Source organism: Gadus chalcogrammus, chromosome 9, assembly GCF_026213295.1.
Source record: "Gadus chalcogrammus isolate NIFS_2021 chromosome 9, NIFS_Gcha_1.0, whole genome shotgun sequence".
Lineage (NCBI taxonomy): Eukaryota > Metazoa > Chordata > Actinopteri > Gadiformes > Gadidae > Gadus > Gadus chalcogrammus.
This window is the reverse complement of record NC_079420.1, coordinates 23,839,607-23,864,533: the sequence shown is the minus strand read 5'-3', so window position 1 is coordinate 23,864,533 and position 24,927 is coordinate 23,839,607. Positions and strand designations below refer to the sequence as shown.

The 24,927-nt window shown below is 44.8% G+C and overlaps 1 protein-coding gene across 1 annotated transcript in view; it reads right to left on the bottom strand.

Annotated features, from left to right (window-relative positions):
• Positions 1–24,927, bottom strand: part of LOC130389480 (membrane-associated guanylate kinase, WW and PDZ domain-containing protein 2-like) — a 129,186-nt gene that overhangs the window by 48,702 nt on the left and 55,557 nt on the right. The window contains exons 5-10 of the mRNA XM_056599285.1: positions 23,611–23,839; positions 22,288–22,367; positions 7,446–7,503; positions 7,015–7,136; positions 5,183–5,365; positions 3,262–3,770 (exon numbers count right to left, since the gene is read on the bottom strand). Coding sequence (XP_056455260.1) covers positions 3,262–3,770; positions 5,183–5,365; positions 7,015–7,136; positions 7,446–7,503; positions 22,288–22,367; positions 23,611–23,839 — 1,181 coding nt within the window. The remainder of the gene's footprint in view (positions 1–3,261; positions 3,771–5,182; positions 5,366–7,014; positions 7,137–7,445; positions 7,504–22,287; positions 22,368–23,610; positions 23,840–24,927) is intronic.

Here is a 24,927-nt window from a genome sequence, read left to right as displayed (position 1 = left end):
CCCTCCACAGCACAGAAACCGCTCTCCTCAAAGTCCTCAATGACCTCCTCATCTCTGCCGACTCTGGTTCCCTCAACTTCCTCATCCTCCTTGACCTGAGTGCAGCCTTCGATACTGTAAACCACACCATCCTGCTCACCAGACTCAGCAACCTCGGAATCGAAGGAACTGCACTTAGCTGGCTTCACTCCTACCTCTCCGACAGATCTCACTTCATCTCCCTCCACAACCACACATCTGCCACAGCCACCGTCATACAAGGTGTTCCCCAAGGTTCTGTACTTGGCCCCCTCCTCTTCATCATCTACCTCCTCCCCCTTGGTCAGTTACTCCGCCATTTCTCCATGGACTTCCACTGCTACGCCGACGACACCCAGATTTACCTCAGCACCAAATCCCCCCACAACCCCCCCCTCTCCCACATTGAATCCTGCCTGTCTTCACTCACTCTCTGGATGCAAAATAACTTCCTGAAACTTAACAGCAACAAAACTGAACTCCTCCTCATTGGCTCCAAATCCACCCTCAGTAAACTCGCCAACCCCCCCACACTCACTATCGACGGCACCACGGTCTCCCCCTCCCCCCAGGCCCGCAACCTTGGCGTAATCTTTGATTCCACCCTCTCCCTTGAACCCCACATCCGCCACACTGTCAAAACTTCCTTCTATCACCTCCGTAATATTGCAAAGATCAGATCCTCCCTCACACCTCACGCTGCAGAAAGACTCATCCATGCCTTCATCTCCTCCCGCCTTGATTATTGCAATTCACTCCTCGCCGGCATCTCCACCACCTCCATCAACAGACTCCAACTGGTCCAGAATGCAGCAGCCCATCTCCTCACTCATACTAAAGCGTGGCACCACATCACCCCAGTCCTCAAGAATCTCCACTGGCTCCCCATCTCACATCGGATCCACTACAAACTCCTGGTCCTCACCTACAAAGCTCTCCACCATATGGCCCCCCCATATCTCTCTGATCTTCTCTCCCTCTACCAACCCCCCCGGGCCCTCAGATCCTCCTCAGCTGGTCTCCTCTCCACCCACACATCAAAACTCCACAGCCTAGGTGACAGAGCCTTCTCCAGGACATCTCCCAGGCTCTGGAACTCCCTCCCCAAACATATTCGTGACTCTGAGTCCCTCACCATCTTCCAGTCCCGCCTCAAGACTCATCTCTTCTCCTCTGCCTACCCCTAGATCACTCACTATCTCTAGCCCCATCAACTTCCCCTATGTAAAGCGCTTTGAGTACGTGAAAAGCGCTATATAAATTGAATCTATTATTATTATTATATCATAGAGAGCCAGAGACTACCTATACACCTATATCATAGAGAACCAGAGACTACCTACACCTATACCAACAGGGAACCAGCATAACCCTGACTTGCTCCTTATATCCTCAATTATATCTTAAAATAATACAATGTGCTGTAAAGGAGTCCATTATTTTCTAAATGACTAAGTATGTACAGATTAGTTATAGATAGTATATTAGTATATAGTATATTATAGGAGAAGTAGTTAAATATATCTCCTCTTACTTTGTTGAATGAGAACAACATTGGAATATATTTATCCACACGAATGACCAATGTTTTATACTTAATTCAAGCTGTAATTCAGTTTGTTTGTATTCTATTCAGGCTTTTATTATCTCATTGTTTCCTTGTTTAATAGGAAGCACTTTTACATTTAATAAATAAATTATTACTATTTCACCCTTCTGTTTGAGTGTGAGTGACCGGTTATTCTACATCACACTAGCCGCGTTTACATGGACACATCTATGCCGCATAGATTTCTATGCGGCATAGAAAATGATCATGCATACGCCGCATTCGGAATACAATTATCGGTTCGGCATAGATTCTATGCCGAATAGAAGAGGTGGTGTAGTCCGTTTTAAATCGCCATGTATACACTTATTCCGCATAGATTGGTGTTTAACTTAGTGCAGCCGCAGTAGTTCGCAATTGGTCCACTGAGCTCCGTCGGTACTTTTAAGCACACCGAACTTCACCGCTGTCAAGGAAAGTGGATTTATTGCCTGATTCACGTCTTTGTTATCACTCCGTAAAAGTAGTCCGGTAAGCGTGTCCGGTTGCTAAGCAACGGGACACATGGGTGTTTATTAATGACGTGTTCGCGTATCGTAGTGTCCGCGCTCGTCCGAGATAACTGTAAATGAGTAGGCTACTACTAGTACTTTTGCAGGCTGAACGTTAAAATACTTCTTAACTTAGAGAGATGGCAGCTGCAGTAGTTTGCAATTGGACCTTCGAGGATTCCTGGTCACTAAATTCCCGTAAGACCACTCTCTCCCACCAGTCTTGGCTGCGGACTCGCATCCAAATTCCTCTTGTTTGCGGCGGAGCTTAGGGTAAATATAAAGATCTGACGAGAAATTGACGTTGCTGCTCTGTCGTCCTCCTTCTTAATTGAAGGAGCCGGCAGAGAAAAGCTCTCTCCTGCTGTGCTTTCATTAAAATCAAATTTAAAATCCCCGATAGTGATAAGACATCCATTATGTCGCCGCCGGTCCAGAGATGTGTCAGGTGTGCGCGGGAGACATAACGGACACTTTTGTTACTGCCATGTATACAGTACATTCGGAACACATTTTAGGAACAGATCTATGCCGCATAGAAATCTATGCGGATCAGATGTGCCATGTAAACGCGGTGACTGTGAAGCACACACAGCTCCCTAGTATAGATCCAGCAATACGGAACTATACAAGGGATTATTGATCATCAAGCAGGATCTTTAATCAGGGATTACCTCACTTATAAATGACTTCCAGTTTAGCAGGTTTTATGGCAAGATTCCAGGACTATAAGAAAGTCATTCAGGAGCTCAACCCTAACCCTCCCCTAACTCTAACCCCCCTCCCCTAACCCTACCCTTAATAACAGTTAGTGCTGCTCATGTTCACTAACAGTTGATGTACCCCTAATGTAAAGTCAATGTGTCTGGCCGCCTCCAGGGGTTAGTTAGTAGTTGGATCAAGACAATGCAACCACCCGTTAGAATCAAAGGCTTCATTGAGCAGATTTCAAAGGTACATTGAAGGAGCTGTGATGCTTTCATTGACCCTAACATCAACAATGAAACAATAACCATTGTATGAAATTAGAATTCAAAGATGACCATGAATAAGGACTACACTAACAAAAACAAACCAAACCAACAAACACAAGGGCAGGCATTCTAAATGAGTGCACTAATAAGAGGCGTGGTGGGGGTCTACCTGCTTGACGCGCTGCCCTGTGGGGCTGTCAGCGATGGTGAACCCAAACCCCTCCGGCCCCTTCACCATGGTGACAGTCAGGAGCCCCGCCCCCGCCCCCGGCCCCGCCGCTGGCCCCGCCCCCACCGGCCCCGACGACGTCATGGACACGTCGTCGTCGTGAGGGGGGAGGGACGGGGCCGGGCCGGGGGCGGCGGGGGGCAGCGAGGAGCCGTCCAGGTGGGTGTCCCCGGGGTGAGACCCCCCCACAGGGGGCAGCTGGGAGCTCAGAGACAGGTACTCCAGGTAGGGGTCGTAGCCGCCCCGCCCGTTCACCACCAGAGGGCGCTGCTCCATCCCCATGGGGGTGAGGGCGGCGGCCCCGGCCTCGGGGTCAAAGGGCAGCGGGTAGCCCCGGCACAGCACCAGAGTCACGCTGTGGCCGATGGGCACCGACTGGAACAGCTTGACCACGTCGGCGTGCGTGGTGCCCAGCACGCACACGTCGTTGATGTAGACGATCACGTCGCCTGGGGAGAGAAGAGGAGGCAGCTGGTGACTCTTCTCTGGTGACTCTTCTCTCTCTGCGTCCGGTCTGTGTGAGTGTGTGGTCTGTGTGTGTGTCTGGTCTGTGTGTGTGTGTGTGGTCTGTGTGTGTGTGTGGTCAGTGTGTGTGTGTGGTCAGTGTGTGTGGTCTGTGTGTGTGTGGTCTGTGTGTGTGTGGTCGGTGTTTGTCTGGTCTGTGTGTGTGTGTGGTCAGTGTGTGTGTGTGCTCTGTGTGTGTCTCGTCTGTGTGTGTGTGTGTGGTCTGTGTGTGTGTGGTCTGTGTGTGTGTGTGTTCGTAGCATCAGCTCAATGATTGCTATGTGACCTTGCTACGTCACCACCATACTGTAGTGCTTCGTTCGTAAGATCCACACAGAACCCCAACAGTTTACCGTCTGTGTTTGGGGGTTTTGCTTCTTAGATGGATTTCAGACTAAAGCAGAAAGATGCGCTTAAGCCTCAGAAATGCTCAGGAAATGTAGCTTGTAGGGACGTTACCGCGCTGCTTGATCAAGGGGGACTTGATCAAGGGACTTATTTCAGAGTGAAGCTGTACATACACTTGGTAAGTCTTATATTGTGTTTAGGTTGAAGGGTAAGTTGTATATGTTTTAATTTGATCTAGGTAATGATCTGGGGGAGCAATGCATGATGGGAAGAGGAAACCGACCATTGCGAGGGGTCTAAGAGTAAATGAAGACCAGACAATGACCATGACCAACGCTTGTAGCTGTGTGGATCAAGGAGGAACAGAGTGTGTGCAAGCTCGCCCACGGCTTTGATATACTTTTTCAGTATAGCCTACAAATGTATTCAACACACGGCATTCATCTTGGTGTCGCCCTGAACCGATAGATCTCATTATTCGTCCCTCTTTGCTCTTTGCTTTCATTTACACAAGCTGGATTCAGTGTGCGCCCTACTGGTATTTGACTGTTTCTTTATCTAGTTTTACACCAGATAATGTGCATGATATGTATGTTGCTTGTGGTAGCATGTCATTACATGGGGTAGCATGTCGTGGTATGTGGTAGCATGTTCTAGCTTGCTTTAGCATGTTGTAGCATGCTGTAGCATATTGTAGGATGCTGTGGCATGTTGGAGCACGCTATAGCACGTTGTAGCAAGCTGTGTCATGATGTAGCATGTTGTAGCATGTTGTAGCGCGAACAGCACACTGTAGCATGTGTAGCATGTTGTAGCATGTTGTAGCGCGAACAGCACACTGTAGCATGATGTAGCATGTTGTAGCATGTTGCAGCATGTTGTAGCATTTTACACACATTGAATGTAGTTGTAAAAGCTGAAGCAGGCTCCCATGCGGTTGTGTGGGACCATGCATGTTTATGATGTGGGATAGCTCTGAGGAACGTTGCCATATGGTTGCCTGGGTTACCGGTGTCCATCTTGGCGTCCTGCGCAGCCGGGCCTTCTGGGATGACGCTCTTCACCTGCAGGAACTCGTCCGGCTCGTCGCCCCCGATGATGGTGAACCCGAAGCCCATGCTGCTCTTGTGGAGCGCAGTGGACAGGAAGCTGCCCTTCAGCTGGGTTGGGTCCCTGGTGAACAGCGGCCTCTCTGTGGACCCCGAGACACCCCCACACCCAGGGGGAGAGGGCAGGGGCCGGGGACAGAGGAGGGAGGTAAGCAGGACGCTTGATTTGTGACTAGTTGGACATTTCTTGTACTTCTTTCCCATGATGCATCAGGTACAGGTATCTTGGTGCTATGTAATGTTAGTTAATAGGGACTATTAAAAGTATTAAAGGCCACAGCATCGATAAGCTCTGAGTTGCTGCTATAATTTAGTTGACGTTGTAATTCTTCACATTTCATTTCTGATCAATGGTTTAATTTGATAATGCTTGAACAAGCTCCAGTGCGGTATGGATGAATTCAGAGGGTGACTCGGGTGCTCCAGAGCTTCAAACATAAAGCAGGGCGTATCGCACAGCAGCTGTAGAAAGACAACACGTCAGAGGGTTCCAGTCAGTTTCCGTTCTGTGTTTAACACAAGGGCTTTGATTGCTAAAGCTGTGAAGCAGTGCTGGAAGTTATAGCGCAGCTGTATGATCACTCTCATTGGAAACACGATCCACTTAAGTTCAACTTAAGACACACAGCTTTGAACGGGGTAGCCCACTCCCACTTATCATGAAACCAAAAAGGGGGTTTGTCTGTTGTGCAAAGTTTCAATAAAAACGTCTGCGTTGTGAAAGACTAGTACTAACGCTGCACAAGAGCATGCAGACAGAAAACACACCATCCTGGAGGAACCATCACCAGGAAAGGAAAGAAGAAGAGTTAGAAGCACTCCTGAGGCCTTGAGGCCAGCTGCATGCAGACAGCACATGGCATGCTGACCCGTCGCGGCTGCCAGATCTAACGGTAGGGTTTGGTTTGGAGTGATTACAGTCAGAATAACTTCATGGGCGGAGAGCCAGGCATCATGAGAACAAGCACCATAGTAGCATAATAGCTGTCCTTTCAGTACACAACAAACCATTAAGAATAAATGTTGCATGATGCAGTACTATAAGTATTATGTTTAGATGTATTATAAATAGTTGACCAACATTGGAGCAACACTGCTGGGTAGAGTGCAGTGGCATGCCAACATTCAGCCAATGGGAAGAAGTTAGTTATATCTTCTAAGTTCTAATGCAAAGCCAATCGATTTATCCTTTGTTCAGTTGGTACCTCATGGTGAGTTTAACTTCAAAATATGTATTTTACAAGGTCCTGGTAGACGGGCAGATTTCATATTTGAAGTTATTAAGGATTGACTATTAATGAGCCACATCCGAGCCATTCAAGTCCCGCCCTCAATGGGCCAAATATGGATTGATTCAACTGATTCAAGTGAGATGAAGGGAGAAACGTCTAGAGGCAAACCAACCCCCCCCAAAAGGTTGTTAACCAGAATGTGAGGTCAGGGTCTAGGATGGAGACGGAGGGGGTTGGTACCTCTGTAGATACTGGGGAGAGGGAAAGAGGACAGACCCTATGATGGAGGTGGAGGGGGTTGGTACCTCTGTAGATACTGGGGAGAGGGAGAGAGGACAGACCCTATGATGGAGGTGGAGGGGGTTGGTACCTCTGTAGATACTGGGGAGAGGGAGAGAGGACAGACCCTATGATGGAGGTGGAGGGGGTTGGTACCTCTGTAGATACTGGGGAGAGGGAGAGAGGACAGACCCTATGATGGAGGTGGAGGGGGTTGGTACCTCTGTAGATACTGGGGAGAGGGAGAGAGGACAGACCCTGGCTCTGGATCTGCTGCTGTTGATCCACTCGCCTCTTGGCCTCCAGAACCGGGTTCTCAAACTGTGTTCTTCTGTTGATGTGGCTAAAAGGGAAGAAATCAACTCCATCACCTAGAACCCTTACCTAGAACCTTCACTTCATTGACCTGTAAATCAGTCAATACATAAGAATGATATAAAACTTAGGTATCAAATTAATTAACAGCAGAACTGCTGTCTTAACAGCAAGAGCGTTTCACTATGAATTTTTAAACAAACGGAAAATTGACAAATGTAAAACATTCCACATTCAAGATACCCGTTCTTCATTCATAACATAATCATAACATATCATGTATGACAAATATATTTTTCCGCTGCCTCACAGCAGTGTTAGGGACGGGGAGACTTACTCTACATAGTAGCTCCCATAGATGGGATCATCAATCTTCTCCCAACCATATGGAAGCTCTGATTGAAGAGCGGAGGAGAGCGGAGGAGAGAGGAGGAAGGAAAGAGGGGGGAAGGGAAGGAAAGGAAAGAGGGAGCGCAGAAGGAGAGGAGGAGAGGAAAAGGAAGGCAAGGTATAGGAGAGAGCGATGAAGAGTGAGGAGAAAAGAGAAGGCACAAAACGGACTTGTGGTTAGGTTCAGCCCGATGCATCAGTTCAGTGTTCTGTACTAACTAGTACTAATACTAACTAGTGGTTAGGTTCAGCCCGCTGCATCAGGTCAGAGTTCTGTACTACCTAGGACTAATACTAACTAGTGGTTAGGTTCAGCCCGCTGCATCAGGTCAGAGTTCTGTACTACCTAGGACTAATACTAACTAGTGGTTAGGTTCAGCCCGCTGCATGAGGTCAGAGTTCTGTACTACCTAGTACTAATACTAACTAGTGGTTAGGTTCAGCCCGCTGCATGACGTCAGAGTTCTGTACTACCTAGTACTAATACTAACTAGTGGTTAGGTTCAGCCCGCTGCATGAGGTCAGAGTTCTGTACTACCTAGTACTAATACTAACTAGTGGTTAGGTTAAGCCCGGTGCATCAGTTCAGTGTTCAGTACAAACTAGTACAGGTTCTAACTAGTACTAGTTAGAGAGCACCAGAGCTCTCTAACTAGTACCAGAGCCTAGACATCGATGTAGCAACAGCCAACGGATCACACCTCAGTACTACCTAGTACTACACCTCAGTACTACCCAGTACTAACCCTCAGTATTTACTAGTACTAGTGCTAAACCTCAGTACGACCTAACAGTACTTGTAATTCGCGATATAAACTATATGCGATATAAACGATAAAAAATTGCATACGATAGAGATTTTAATTTTATCAAGATAATGCATGTTGAGGACTCTTTGGTCCGGATCAAAATCCAATGTTCATTTTTTGGTTTGGTGCGGTTCCTTTTCAAATTGCCATTTTCACAACAGTCCCAGAATTTGTCAACAAACCCACATGTGTGCAAAGAACGTTAAATCATTGGACAAAAGGGTCTGGGGTGGGGGAAAGCGTTAAAGGGAAAAAAAGGGGGGAAAAGCGCCGGTGAAAGTAAACAGTCATGGATATCCAGCGTGATATACATTGATCTGCGGACCGGTCGAACTCCTTCTCCCTCAACCTGACTCGGAATGTGTTGAATGTGATGAATCAGCAATTTTATGTGTTTTCCATCATATCTTTTATGTGCTTTTGTCGGACCGTCGGGTGAAAATGAGTCGTGCCTGGACATGGAGCAAAGAGGAGACAGAATGTCTATTGGATATCGGACCCAAATATCCAATACACATTCCTCTTTACTCCATGTTGAGCCAGGACTCATTTTCACCCGATGGTCTGACAATGTGCTGCTAAGTTACCGCTAATCAAACAATAATTCCCATAATGCGTGTGTCTGAGCAGGTGCCTGTTACGTCCAAAGAGGCATATGATTTTTAGAACTGGATCGGACCGAGGTGCGTTCGCTTTCACATCTCAAGTGAACCGCACCAGGGTTCGTTTAAAAGCGAACCGAGACCACCTCTTCGGCTGGGTCTCGGACTGGCTGTTTCGTCCTCTCCTGAGTTTGATGGTTTGTATTCCCACCAGCCCAAAAGGTCCGCACCAAGGGACAAAACTTGTTTAGTGCGCACTAAACACGGGAAACAATTCAAAAGACAAATTCTATATTAAACAGCCAAGCAACGGCTTGGCTGTTCTGCTCCCACAATATGGAACACAACCTCCTTTTTATTGATAAAACATATCACGGGATCGACAAAATTCTTAACGATCAATGATTGATCATCAATTAATCATGCCCATCCCTAATTTTCAGAAAAGTATCTGTTCCTTGATTAAAAAGACAACAGTTCTCTGCATATTGGGTGGCATTTAAGAACCAAGGACTTAAACTAACTAAGGGTCGTGCCTTTTAAAATGGTTTGCACTCAAGGAAAGAAACCCAATACTTAACTCTATTTCTTTGTCAAATTCTCTGCAGCTAATGTACTTGCATTTTATTTATCTGCAACATTATGTTGTTTGATTACAGTGTTGCACAATAAATGTTCTCAAAATTACATACTATGTCCCTTTTTTTTTTAAAATACATTTAGCAGTTTGGCTTTCCTTAGGGTCTATGTAACCTGTTCTGAAATGGTTCTATTATGATTTATATATCGTGATATATCATTATCGCAAGAGGCTGCAATGTATATCGTAATATGAATTTTAGGCCAAATCGTCCATCCCTACCTAGTACTATACCTCAGTAATACCTTATACTACCTAGTACTAACATTCAGTACTACCTAGTACTACACCTCAGTACCACCTAGTACAACACCTCGAGTACTACACCACAGTACTACCTAAGACTATACCTCAAAAGTACTACCCCTCTATAGTACTACCTCTCTATAGTGCTACCACTCTATAGTACTACCTCCTTCATAGTACAGACACCAGGCGTGTGTTGATTGAACCGTGTAAACAGAGCGTAGTGACTGACTCCTGTTAGTCTGTAGTGGTCACTAAGATGGCATCAACTTCACTTCAATGACACATGGACCCACAGGAACACCCAAACCTTTTGTTTGGCCGAGTGTTTTCTGTCTGTTTTATTTGAGCGTCCTAAATCCCTTCAAAGAGGCATGTGCGTATAAGTGTTGGCGTTTAGTGTGTGCATGTATGTGTGTGCATCTACGGGTTGTTAATGTGCTATCGTGTGATTATCTTGGCTGATTTCCATCTCTTTGGTGACCCCAGATAACCCTCCTCTGTACTGTGAAGCCATAGAATACATCACACACAAACTCCCTCCTACTGGGCGTCTCCAGCACCCTAAATGTCTGCCGAGCTTATCCACCCTCCCCCTCAAATGAATAGGGAGACAGTTTCCATGGTAACCAACACTGGAAACTGTGGCTTTTCTCCTCCCCGTCTGAGCGGAGAGCAGCATCCTCTCTTCATTTCCAGCCTCTAAGAGATCATCTGAGGGGCTCTGAGTTCAGAGGTGTGCATTTATTTATGGTTTATTGAGTTCACATGCAGTTGCTTTGAGGGTGTGTTGAGCTATTGGATAAATTAGCCTGTATTGTGTTAGACTGCATGTACTACGTTTGTGTCTGAGTATTTGTTTGTATTGTGTTAGACTGCATGTACTAAGTGTTTGTCTGTGTGTTACTCTGGTTCAGATGCTTAACATTTCGCGCTTAAGGCCATTGGTTCAGCATTTCAGTGTTTAGTCAACACTGGGAGACTCGGACTGTGGATGCTACATTTATTCTCACCTAAGATCAATATATTGATGAGCATGATAGAACAAAGTTGCACGGCTCATTTTAGAGATTTTAGTTCTCTGTAGGTAAGATTTGGCAGAATCGCACAAGTTACCCAAGTTGGTCAGTGAGCATGTGCCAAGCAGCCTGCAGCTCACACACGCACACACATAGCACGCGCGAACGCTGTCGAAACGTTTTATTTCTTGATTCCTCAGGAGAATAAGGAAAATCATAAAATAACTAAGACTACTTCCAATATGGGGAAAAGTGGGGAGGGTTCTCCGGCCAGGTCCGTCTTGGTGTCTGACAACGGCGATATCATTTTGCATCCTGCAATGTCTTGCGACATTGATATCCCCCCCCCATTCCGTCTGTTTTTAACGGCGTAGCCGTCGACAAACTCTCCCAGGTAAGACTTTCTGTCCATAGACTGTAGAAATTGTGATCAAAGAAGTGAAGATACGATTTCTCACCTCGACATGCAATGGCGAGTCGTTCATTTTGTCATATTAAAACAGTTAAATTCAAACATCGCGCCAACCGGCATATCAAAACACAAGTCACGTGATCTTAAAGCGACAGCGTCCCTATAACACAGAACGAACACATGTCTATAACACAGTATGGTGAATTATGTCCATAGAGTCCACCACAAGACTACACTTTGTTGCTGAAATGTAATATTACTCTCCTCTTTGAGCCTCCCGAAATGTCTTTACACTTTGTTGCTCAAACTTAATATTACTTGATGTCTTGCGATATTGATATCCCCCTTCCCCCCTGTGGACTGTTTTAGTTGTTTTATTTTTCTTATGTTTTGTGTGTTTGCTATGTGTGACTGTAGGCTACTGCTGCCTGTCTTTGCCAGGACACTTGAAGAGATTAATCTCAATGATGATTATTATTTTCAACTAACCAATAGTAGTTGCCATGCTTTTTAAAGTCAATGCACTTTTCATCCCTGAATAACAGTGAAAGCTATTTATTAATTGATTTGCATGCATAGTATACTACACTTTCCATTGAACAAATACCCCGGTTAGCCATACATTTACTCAGTTTTAATGTAATCAAATGCTCACATGCTAGCTGCTTTCAGACACACGTGTAAGTCCTGATGTTCTCCTGATGAGAGAACAACTTATCCCGACAATTGTACCCTAAAAATCTCCTGAATAATGCTAACACTGAGGTAGTATTTTCTCCATAGGAAATATAAATTACCTTATATGTGAATGAGGAGTAGAAAGTCGGTATTTCTCACACCACTTCGGTGGGCGTGTTGATGATGCTTCTACATGTCATTGAGTGGCCCCCTAAATGATAATCAGCCTGTTGCCTTTTGTTCGCTGAATGGTTAGAAAACTATTTAAATGTTGGCGTTTGTTGGCATTTGTGGTGAACGCTAAAAGATAGGTCTTATCATAACCCTAAAAGCACACATCATTCATTAAATTACAATAAATGAGTTCACAGCTATACATGTACAGAAAAATATTTTTTTATTATCGTTATTATTATTATTACTGACTATTATTACTGACTGAGTTTCTGGTTGACTGAAGCGTAAGACTATCTCTTTCAAGTTGACTGATGTGTAGGAGTGGATATTGTGCTAAGATTGCTCCCACCTAATTTCTGACCAATCAGGGCAGCTCCATTCTGAATGTTTCGGGGATACTCTTGCCTGCTAATCACATGAGCTAAGCGTCACCAGAGCGGCAATTAAGTTTCTCAATGGCAGAGAGACTATGCTTTTTTGGGGGTGTTTATTTTAATCTTTTGCTCTTTCCAAATCCCAAATGTTGCCCATGGTTATTGAAGTTTATAACCTTTGATTTGGTTACCATATTATCCAGTTCATCTGCAGTTTAAAACTGTTCCCAGGGCTCTTAACGTTAGTGAGTTCATGTCAAAAAATATCCTAAACCAGCAGTAGTGTGGAACAGGAGTGTCTTTATTTTTCTACATTCTCAGGCTGTTTTTGTAGGGTCTGGTGTTATGCAAATGTTATCCAAATGTTTCATAGAACCAAGTGCAAAGCACTAACAATCGCTAGGTTAACCCACTCCCTGTATACAACAAAGATAGCCACGATAAGATGCTACATAACTAAGTACTAATTACTAAGTACTATACTAAGTGCTATAACTAAATAAGACATACAAGAAGTGCAGTAGACTAAGTGCCAGGACATACAACATACAACAAGTAGGAGGGGAGGGACAGGGTGGCTATACGGAGTCTTGGTGAACTTTGAACAGGTGAGTCTTGAGTCTTTTGTGGAAGCTGTTGAGCGACTCTGGGGTCCTTTCATCGGCAGGGAGCTCGTTCCACCACTGTGTTGCCAAAACAGAGAAGAGTTTTGACTTGAGGATCGACTTTTTCTCGCTCTTAGCCATGGCGGTACCAAAAGTCCAGATGAAGTAGACAGGGGTGCCTTTGAGCTGGGGTGTGTGATTTGACCAATGCATGGAAGTAGGCAGGGGCAGTTCCATTGACTGCCGTGTATGCCAGTACCATTATCTTGAATCTGATACAAGCTAATACAGGGAGCCAGTGGAGCTCCCTGAAGAGGGGGGTCATATGGGAGAATTTAGGTAGGTTGAACACGAGGCGGGCGGCAGATACGCTGAAAAGGTTTAATTGCGCAGGCAGGGAGTCCAGCCAGGAACGAGTTGCAGAAGTCGAGGTGCGAGATGATGAGCGCTTGGACCAGGAGCTGAGCTGCTTCCCTTGTGAGAAGGGTCTGATCCTGCGGATGTTGTAGAGGGCCAATCTGCAGGATCGGGCCACCACGATGATGTTCACGGTGCAGCACAACTGATTGTCCAGTACCACACCAAGGTTTCCGGCAGTTGGTGATGGAGATACAGCAATGTTCTCGACAGTGACCAGTAGTCCAATGTGAGGACAATTTTCCTGGCATTAGGAGGAGATCAGTTTTGTTGAAGTTAAGCTTCAGGTGATTGGCAGTAGTCCAAGTGCTGACGTCTGCCAGACATTGTGAGATGCATGTGCAATCAGGGGGTTGTAAGAGTGCTGACAGCGTGTGATGTGATTACGTAGCCCAGGGATCTGGTAAATAGGGAGAACACAAGGGGTCCCAGTACAAAGCCTTGAGGGACACCAGTTTTAAGAGGGCAGGGTTTGGACAAGGAGCCCACTGGTCTGGAGTGGAAGGGACAGAGGGAGTCCAAGGAGAGGGAGGATAGCAGAGTGTCGGAGGTTCGAGAGATGGTCGTGAAGACAGGACAGTTGAGGCAAACGTAGGGGGAGAGAGAGATTTCAGGTTCCCGGGGGGGTGACAATGTGAGGATAACGGAGGAGGAAGGGGGAGAGAAAGAGCAACAAAGGAATGGTCGGACACAGGGAGCGGGGTAACGGAGAGAACCGGGGTACCGCACAACCCTGTGAGTATCAGGTGAAGTTGGTTACCGGCCCTTTGTGTTGGAGGTGAAGGGGTGAGTTTTAAGTCAAAGGTGTCAAAAAGTTATGTGGCAAGATGTGGTCGCCCAAGACTGAGAAGGGCATCCATGTCATCGTAGAAGTCGCAAAGGGGAGCTGGAGGACGGTAGATCACCACAATGTAGAGCTGGTAGGAAGGGTGACACTGACAGTGTGGAGATCAAATGCAGATCTGGTTAAGTGTTCGAGTGGAAGGACGTGGTAGGACCACTTCGGCGAGATGATGAGTCCAGTCCCTCCTTCTCGCCCCGATGGTCTTGGGTTGTGTCAGAACGAGTAGGCGGTAGAGAGGCCAGCTGGAGCGGCATAGTTCTCTGGAGCGATCCAAGTCTCTGTAAGCGCAAGGAAGTCGATTGTCTTGAGGGATTCGTAGGCCAAGATGGAGTCTGCCTTCTTGACCGCTGATTAGCAGTTCCAAAGTCCTCCCATCAATTTGAGGTCAGTGCAGGTAGAGAGTGGTGGGTGGCACAGATTGGAAGGGTTACTGCGCCGAGCAGGTCATCTTTTGAGAACCACTAGGGCAGTGGTTCTCAAAGTGGGGTCTGCGGCGCATTGCCAGGGGGTCCGTGAAGAGTTTGCTACAAAATATAAACATACCGTATTTATGGAGAAAGTGGTTGGGCTATCGTCAATACTCCCGTCTGCGTAACGTTAAACTATGTTAAACCGGATATCTTCTTATCGCAGCTTCTGGGGAGACTTCGTCGCAGTGAGTTTAGTTTTAGTTTAGTCAGTGAGTTTTCCATCCACTTGGATGATTCAACTGATGTTGCTAGCACAGCACAGCTAATCGCGCTTTTCTTTTTTTTTCATTGTGTTTTCTCGTGGGTTGTTGCTGCAGTGAAAGAGGTAGCCGACCCTCACCTCACTGCACTCAGTGAGCACTTCACCTTGTACTTGGCGGATGTGAATACGGATGCTGGGGACTGGGTGACAGATCCCTTTGCTCCAGCAGTATCGTGAAGCCTCTCTACCAAAGCAGAGGATGAGTTGGTGGACTCATCTTGCGATCGGACTCTGATTCCAGCAGGTGAGCCATGCAGACTTTTGGCCCTCCCTCTCACGTGAGAATCCTGAGCTCACAGCACAGGCCATGCAGGTACTGCTTCCATTTCCCACTTACTTATGAGTCATCTTTCTCAACTTTGACTGCAATGAAGAAGAAGCACGGAGCTCGTCTCAATGTGGAGATTAAATAAAATGATTATGTAACACTAATGTGGTATTAGCACTGAATGTTTGAAGCATTAAAGAGTTCAAAAGCATCTTACAGAACAAATAGATAGGAGCCTGTATGACTACATTTGTGTCGCGTTATGAGGGGGTCCTTGAAAATGGTCTGCCCTATGAGGGATCCCCCACTACTTATTGACAATAACACAGTTAGGATTAGCACAACCAACTGAAATGCTAAGAACAAAAGTTCTGAGTTTCTCTTCTCACCAGCAGCGGATAAATGCAACAGCCTTCATCCATAGTGCTAAACTACATTTATAAACCTAGAATTATGGTTTATATGTATCGACCACTCTAGATAGAAGTCGGCGCTACAAGCCAGTGATTATTTGAACTCTGGTACGTGACTATGGGTTGCTGATAACATCAAGGTGTGCAGTTGCATCAATACACTCTAGTTTTGAATACAAACTTTTGCCAAAAGAGGGACAGACATCTATTAGTTGTTTATATTTTAGGGGGGTAATAACCTCAAAAACAACGGTCTCCAAGTAAAATTGCATGTTGACCAGAAGTAAACATATCAAACTCATGACCAACCATGTTTCAATCATGTTTCATTGACAAAATCCACCATCAATGTGGAAAATTATTTGTTTACCCCTTACAAGCCCAGGCAGCATCGGAGAGAGGCCTCCTTTAGATAAGCAAACTTAGTTGTTTTTGATAGAGACTGGAAATTTGTCATGGGTAGACTATGGTATCTCCTATTTTTAGCCGTCTTAGAAATCCAAGCCTAACTTGTATTTGTTAGTATTATTTTTATTTCCAGATTTTTTGGCTCTATTTGTTTGAAGTTGCCTTTTAGTGGCCACTTCAAAGTGGCCTTAAAGCGGTACACACTTAATTTCGCAAACGTCAGTTTTTACAGTGGGTATTGACACAGTATGCTTTAGAAACATGGTTGTTGATTGTTTTGATAACTTCCATTAACCAGCTTTAAGGCATACCAATGACATTACCATACCGACCAAGCTCACCACACCTCCACGCACAGAAGACTTATACTTCTCAAAATATAGTGTCACCTGCCCTTGGCAGTCAACATGTCCATGTAGTGTAGTGGTGTGACCTTGACCTTGATCATTAAGCGACCACCATACCCATCAAACATTAGGACCCTGTCATTGTTGCTTGCAACTATATATATAGTTACAGTATATCTGTTCAAGTGTCGGGAGAATTATATCTCTGACATCTCTTGCCGCTTTAACCGCTTCTGCCAGCAAATCAGTTTCTGTGTGGGTGTTTGGTCAATTTGTGGTAATTGTGTGACACCCACCAATGTGTGGTCACATTTGTTTAATTGAATTTTGTTTCCATGTGTAATCAACAAGCTTCCACATTATTTACAGTATAAACACTATATCATCGTGAATTAACATTCCTTCACTAAGTTAGCATGTACTAAATTGTAGTTTGAAGCCATCCAGGGCAATGTAGCACCTTACTTTGCTTTAGGAAGGTCTGCCCAGAAGGCTTGGCTCTTTGGTCTTTCTGCTAAGCGAGGCTAAACAAACAGAAGTAAAGTTGCCCCTTTTTTCAAGTTGAGTTTTAATTTTTGCTCCATGAACAATTGGGTCGACTTCATTACATTTTTTAAGATTGCAAAAATTTGAAGGTCGATTTCAAAAGAAAGGTTAAAAAAAATAAAAAAGTTAAGCCGCTGAAAAATGGAGCTCCACATCTCAACACATGCGTGTGTGGTGTCCGGGAAGCCTAAACTTCAAAAATCACTGTCTGTCCAGAACGAGCACCACACATCCACACATACAACATTGCGTTATAGCCTACTATAAGTGTCATACTGATACAGATGAATAAAGGATTGTTTTATTTGATCTAATAACCTTGGTAAATATGGAGAGGTTTCCAATTTCCTAGCAAATGTTACAGGGGACACACATTCCATAAGACTGCATTTTCTGTTGACTGTTGCCTTCTATAGCTCGATTCGGATCTCAAACTAAGTGCCTTTCTGCACTTCATGTTTGATGGTGATTTTCAATAAATGTGATGTATAAAGTTAACCCCGCCTTTTAGCTCCTTGAAGCTCATTTGACGCATTTTGACCTCTGGCGGCTGTCTCTTTAGGACAATCTGAATCCTCCCTCTTGACCAATTAGATCCTTGATCTTCAACCATTCCCTCAAATTTGACATTCGGGCGAGGAACTTTGGCCATTTTAGTGGATGGTAGTGTTATAGCTTCGTCATGAGGGAATGTGGCTCATTTTCTCGCGGTCCCCTCTGGGGTTTCTTCTAGACAAGGTTTTGGTGTGAATAGGATTTATTGCTTAGGAGATATGCCTGTTTCCTGTTGGAGTCCCTGGAGGCTGTACGGTGTGGGCTCAGAACTGTTCTGATACCATTTATTCCTTGGGAGATTGGGAATCTATTAGAGTTTTGAATTAGGCGTATGGCTTGTGAAAATATTTGGAGTATGTGCAGTTTTTGCATAAAATGCAGAATCTAGGGAACATTAGTGTGGGGACCTTTATGGGTAGAGCGGGAAAGTTGGAGAGATTAAGAAGATGCATCATTTGACACCAGGGTAGGGCTGTGCGATATGGGAAAAAAATGAATAGCCCGATACATTTTCTCCATTTCACGATATACGATATATATCTTGATATTTTGAAATCTCCTTTAAAGGACGCCATGAAATCGCACTTTCACCCTTTACTGTTTTCACTACAATCCCTGCAAACTATATACCATTCATGGTTAACTTCCCAGGTGGTTTCCATCAAAACATTTTATGATTTCATGTTAGTGATTAATCACAATTGAGTTGAAATAAGAAAAACTAATTATTCAAACAAAGCACAAACTGCAAAAACAATCTTCCACGTTACAAAAAAGGGGCAATATAAAACTGAACAGCTCAGAAGAGAGAGAGAGAGAGAGAGAGAGAGAGAGAGAGAGAGAGAGAGAGAGAGAGAGAGAGAGAGAGAGAGAGAGAGAAAAATTAATAGGCTTATAAACATTAAGGCTGAATCATCTTAAAATATTTTACACAAATAACTAATTTAGGCAGCATTTTCATTATATTTAGGCCATTGCAATGAATTATTAAATTGAGTTTTTAACTAAATTATTAAAAACTCAATTTGATACAATGTGTTCGATATTTGTGAGCCCATTGAATTTGTTTATTTAGGAATTGTAGGTGTGCTGACCTCTATCGGCTTGCCGGGGTCGACAGGTAGATAACTCCTCTCCCAAACAAACCATGATGACGCTCTTCGACTAGGCTACTGTTCAAGGAAAATGTCTATATTCAGTTTTTAATTCTTCTTACAGCTCAAAAGAAGAAGCACATAGGCCTACAAGCGGAGCTTCTGGAGTTGGAGAAAGAGAAGCTGATGGTGATGCGAGAGAAATTAAATGATGAGAAGGAGACTGAAATTGGATAAGGAAATGTTTTAATTTATTAAGGAATATTTTAAGTGTGAACAATATTGTGAATTAATCTGAACAATGAAATTAAATAATTTATACAATTATTTAACTTTTATAGTTTTGTTTTATATTAACTTTTATATTGTTTAATTAAATATTTTAAATCAAACTACAATGTTTTACTTTTAATTATCTTGTAAAATAATCTGCAAATTGGTTATTTCTGGCAGTTCTGCTATTCTGGGCACCACCATGTAGGCCATCATGCCTCATCTTCAACCATGCCCTCAGGGTCCGGGAGGCTAGCCATCCTGCATACGGCAGGATGCTGTGTTATGCACAGGCATAACAAAGCAGTGGCCTTCACAAACATCACTATTCTGATACTCAGATGGCGCGTCTTTCTTCGAACAGCCGTGTCAGCTGACCTGAATACTGCGTGCTGATTCGCCGGCAAGGACGTCTGACGGTTTCTGCTGTGAAACGCAAACTTCCAATGCCTGACTATGTACAATAACGGCTTTTGGGACAACAATGTATTTAGGGTTCAGAATGTCCTATGTATGAAGAATAACGCACAGCAGTCAGTTTTTAATTATCTTTTAAAGAAGGCGTTTATCGTTTTTTGCAAATGAACTAATTTGCTACCTGCACAACCACTGGCAAGGCTCCATGTCTCATTGCAGGCCACTCCAGAGCAGGATGTAATTGTTCCAGCAAATTAAAAAATGAAATGTATTGGCAGATGATAAACTGAAATTAAAATATGTTCAGGAAAATTTAACACATCATTATGTGGTCTCAGTAGCCTTTCAGCAATTACATTTCTGTTGTGATGTTCATTGTCTTCATGTGATACAGACCTACTAGCAATGCTGCTCCCATTTTTTTCAGTTATTGAGAGTTATTTTGAGTTTAGGATCCTAACTTATGATATTCCTTAGGATAGTCTTGTAATGGCTAAATTCCTATCTTAAGAAAAGATAGCATTTCTTTCTGAGTTAAGTTAGGAAACCTCCTTCTGCAATACCAAAAACCCTAACTGCCTTCCTATCTTAAGATAGGATAGGATTTCAGAGTTAGGACGTTTCTGTCATGATGCCCCAGATGTAGTATAGGGCAGTCGGCCTTATGCTTTTGAAATGATTAAACTTTCACCCGTTGGTTGTGAGACTCAGGCCGGTTGGTTCCTCATCCTAGATTTAGCTGTTTGCGACCTTTTGGCATTAGAATAGAAGTGTAGGCTGCATATTGGCTCCATGAAGTAAGAGTTTTGAAGATCTCAGTGATCGGTTTGCTTTGCATAGCAGCAGGGCAGGGATGGTAGGAGTGATGCAAACACATAATGACTTTAACAAAGGCTTTTTTTTTAGCAAATTCAGAGACGATCTGCAATTTTAATGGATTGGTTGCATGCATATGTTTGTATTTGGTTCAGAACCATCAGATTTTCCCCCATCTGATTCTGAATCATCGGATTTGCCTGTCTGATTCTGAACCATCTTATAGGACTTAATATAGTTCAGAATAGGGATGTCCCGATACCACTTTTTGACTTCCGATACGATACCGCAACTTTGGCCGATACCGATATCAGACCGATAAATAAAAATAATAAAATATATGGAAGCACTTTTGCTCATGATTTCCAATTAGCCACTTAAAAACATCTCATTGAAGAAAAGTTGAATTGCTTAAATCAAGTGAAAAGATTTTAACAGAGTTCAATTAGTAAACAATTTAAACATGCACGCGATTTAAAAAATGGTTGGACACAAAAGAATGAAGAGTAAAACAAATATCGAAAGTGACAAAGTTAGAATACATTTGAGATAATATATAGAATAGCTAAGCTGTTACAGCCTCAAGCCATATAAACGGGGGATCCCAAACACAAATGCCCGATATATAATGAATCATATTTCCAATTGTTTAATCATTTTAATCGATTGGACATCCGCAACGTCCGAAATGGTTAGCTTTTTTAATCGCAAACAAGCAAAGCTGTGATCGCCTCTATTCCAAGCTGGAGCGTGTGGCGCCAACACTCGGGCCGCGTGTTTGCGCTCGACAACAGCCGAGGAGAGCCTTCTCGTTAAGGATGAAACGCTGCTAAACTGCTGACATGGCTGTTCAACAGGCAGCTCCCATGCACTAGCTCTCATGCGCATGCGCCTAATTGGCGCATAACACGCTGCGCGGATCAGATCATATTTTTTACAGATCCTATATCTGGATATATCGGATCGGGACATCCCTAGTTCAGAACCATCTGATTTGGTTCGGTGTGGTCCAGAACCATCAGGTTTTCCCTGTCTGGAGTGGAGACAGAAGAAAGATGCCACACACATTCTCTCCGATGTCAATTTCAATGAAAAGAGGTACGACAAAACATTCTTAGCAGATGATCTTTGCTTGAAGGACATTCAATGAGAGAGAGCGCAAAGAGCACCTAGCACATGGTTCAGAAGGCGTATCCTCATATCAAGTTTATGATTACCAAGTTGCCAAAACATTTCTATACAATTTATTTAGTCGTTCCTTCTCGCTGCAGATTTAATGCTGTTGGATCTGCCAACCTCTGCTACCGCTAACTGTGTGCTTAATCTATTCTGTGAGGGTGTGTCTGTGTGTGTCTGTATGTGTATTTGTGCGTGCGTGTTTCTGTGTGTGTGTGTGTGTGTGTGTGTGTGTGTGTGGTCTATGTGTGTGTGTGTGTGTGTGTGTGTGTGTCTGTGTGTGTGTGTGTTTCTGTCTGTGTGTTTCTGTGTGTGTGTGCGTGTGTTGTGTGTGTGTGTGCATGCGCGTCCAACATGGCCTCCATGCTGAGATGGGAGTAGTGAGAATTCCACCAAACGACCTTAAATTCAGCCTGCACACCTGTCGTAATTGCCGCCGTTAATGCAAACGATGCATATTGCTTCAGAAATATCTGGTACTTATCTTTGGCAGCCTGGGCCAAGTGCATAGGCTTGTCATTAGGGCTCTCTGGATAGTTAGCTTTACAAAAGCAAGGGCATTTGGCAAAACAACATGCAAAATACTGCACAATATCCTCCATTATTGGAATCCGCTACATTTGGAGGAAAAGGTGTTGTGTGTATCCATTATCTGCTGTTTGAACTGTCATCAGACCGACATTGCTGGATCATGACTGAGCAATGTTTTGTATCTCTAACGTTTATGTCCTTATGTACATTTATTATGAATTGCGGACAGAAAAAAAAAAGAAAGTGTTTCTGTGTGTCTTTCTGTGTGTCTTTCTCTCTGTGTGTGTGTGTGTGTGTGTGTGTGTGTGTGTGTGTGTGTGTGTGTGTGTGTGTGTGTGTGTGTGTGTGTGTGTGTGTGTGTGTGTGTGTGTTTGTGTGTGTGTAACTCACCGTCCTCCTGGCACTCCTCTGGTGGTTTGGCTTTCTTGGCCAGACGAGGGTCGAGCCACGACGTGGTTTTGGTGTTGTGGCTGAAAGGGAGAGAGGGAGAGAGGAGAAAGAAAGGGAGGAGGAGAGAGAGGGAAGGAGCAGGGAGAGAGGGAGAGAGGAGGAGAAAGAAAGGTAGGAGGAGAGAGAGGGAAGGAGCGGGGAGAGAGGGAGAGAGGAGGAGAAAGAAAGAGAGGAGGAGAGAGAGGGAAGGAGCGGGGAGAGAGGGAGAGAGGAGGAGAAAGAAAGAGAGGAGGAGAGAGAGGGAAGGAGCGGGGAGAGAGGGAGAGAGGAGGAGAAAGAAAGAGAGGAGGAGAGAGAGGGAAGGAGCGGGGAGAGAGGGAGAGAGGAGGAGAAAGAAAGAGAGGAGGAGAGAGAGGGAAGGAGCGGGGAGAGAGGGAGAGAGGAGGAGAAAGAAAGAGAGGAGGAGAGAGAGGGAAGGAGCGGGGAGAGAGGGAGAGAGGAGGAGAAAGAAAGAGAGGAGGAGAGAGAGGGAAGGAGCGGGGAGAGAGGGAGAGAGGAGGAGAAAGAAAGAGAGGAGGAGAGAGAGGGAAGGAGCGGGGAGAGAGGGAGAGAGGAGGAGAAAGAAAGAGAGGAGGAGAAAGAGGGAAGAAGTGGGGAGAGAGGGAGAGAGGAGGAGAAAGAAAGAGAGGAGGAGAGAGAGGGAAGGAGCCGGGAGAGAGGAGGAGAGAGAGGGAAGGAGCGGGGAGAGGAGAGAGGGGAGGGGATAGAAAGGGAGGAGGAGAGAGAGGGAAGGAGGGGGGAGAGAGGGAGAGGAGAAAGAGAGTGAGAAGGAGATAGTGAGAAGGGAGAGAAGTATATTGTGCTGTGTACTTTGCATGTATACATGTTGTGTTGGGTGTGTGCGTGCGTGTGATTGTGTTGTGTACTGTGTGTGTATACATGTTGTGTTGTGTGTTGTCTATTTTGTTATTTCTTGTGTGAATACAAGTTGTGTTGTGTACTGTGTGTGCATACGTGTTGTGTTGTCTGTGTCTATTGTGTTGTGAGTTGTGTGTATATACATGTTGTGTGTGTGTATATTCGATGTGTACTGTGTGTGTGTATACATTTTGGTTTGTGGGTGTCTTTTGTGTGGGGTACTGTGTGTTCGCATGTTGTGTTGTGTGTGTCCAATGTGTTGTGTAGTCTGTCTGTCTGTCTGTCTGTCTGTCTGTCTGTCTGTCTGTCTGTCTGTCTGTCTGTCTGTCTGTCTGTCTGTCTGTCTGACTGTCTGACTGTCTGTCTGTCTGTCTGTCTCTCTCTCTCTCTACAGTAGTCTCTTACTCTATGAAGTACACCTCTCCCTTCTCGGTGTAGGCCATCTCCCAGTTGTCAGGCAGTGGCCCCAGATCCTCGTCCTCCGTGTCAGGGGCCTTTATGGGGGTCTTTGGGGGTGATTTGGGGGCCTCTCCCCCCTCGGCAGTGGGCTCCACAGAGGAGGGCCCCTGGCTGGGGGACTCCTCCGGCCCCTCTCCAGAGGCGTCCGTGCTCTTGTCTTCAAGCTCACTGGATTCTGGAGACGAGCACACAGAGACATACACGCTCGGTCAGCGGTGAACCGTTCAGACCAGGGGTCAATAGAACCAGTACCACGAGACCCTCCCAACCAGAACCAAGAGACACTCCACACAATAACACCCAGTACCACGAAGGGGGACGAGACACCCCCCAACCAGTACCACGAGACACCCCCAACCAGTACCACGAGACACCCCCAACCAGTACCACGAGACACCCCCAACCAGTACCACGAGACACCCCCAACCAGTACCACGAGACACCCCCAACCAGTACCACGAGACACCCCCAACCAGTATCACGAGACACCCCCCAACCAGTATCACGAGACACCCCCCAACCAGTACCACGAGACACCCCCAACCAGTATCACGAGACACCCCCCAACCAGTACCACGAGACACCCCCAACTAGTACCACGAGACACCCCCAACAATAATACCCAGTACCACGAGACACCCCCAAACCAGTACCACGAGACACCCCCAACAATAACACCCAGTACCACGAGACACCACCAACCAGTACCACGAGACACCCCCAACAATAAACACCCATCAACAAGAGGGGACAGAAGATCGAATAAATACGGTGAATGGAAATTGACGCTACAAAAATGTCAACGCTTGCCAAAACGTTGACAGCTAGAGAGGACGAAATAAGAAGGAATAATACAAATAAGATAATTAATAATGTTTAGAATAAATATGCAATACATATGAGACAGAGACAGAGAGTAAGAGAGAGAAAACAGCAAATGGTAGTACAGAGTGAGCTAAAGCTTGACAAAGACAGTAACAATGAAAGAGAATCTGAAGTATGTGTGAGAGGTTGATGGAGGATGATTCCTGGGATTCCTGCAAGTGTGTGAGCGCACCCTATGTTGCAGCTTTAAAGGTGCTATAGAGTGGGTTAGATGTTTTTTTTTCTGAGTCAAAAGCCACATGTGAGATGTTGCAAGCACTTTTATGAAAACAATGGTCAGTATGACTGCAACATGTGATTTTGTATCGTTATTTTCAACAGAATTGAATGAACATGTTAAAAAAAAAAGGAAACAGTTTTTCATCTTCTTAACAAAAT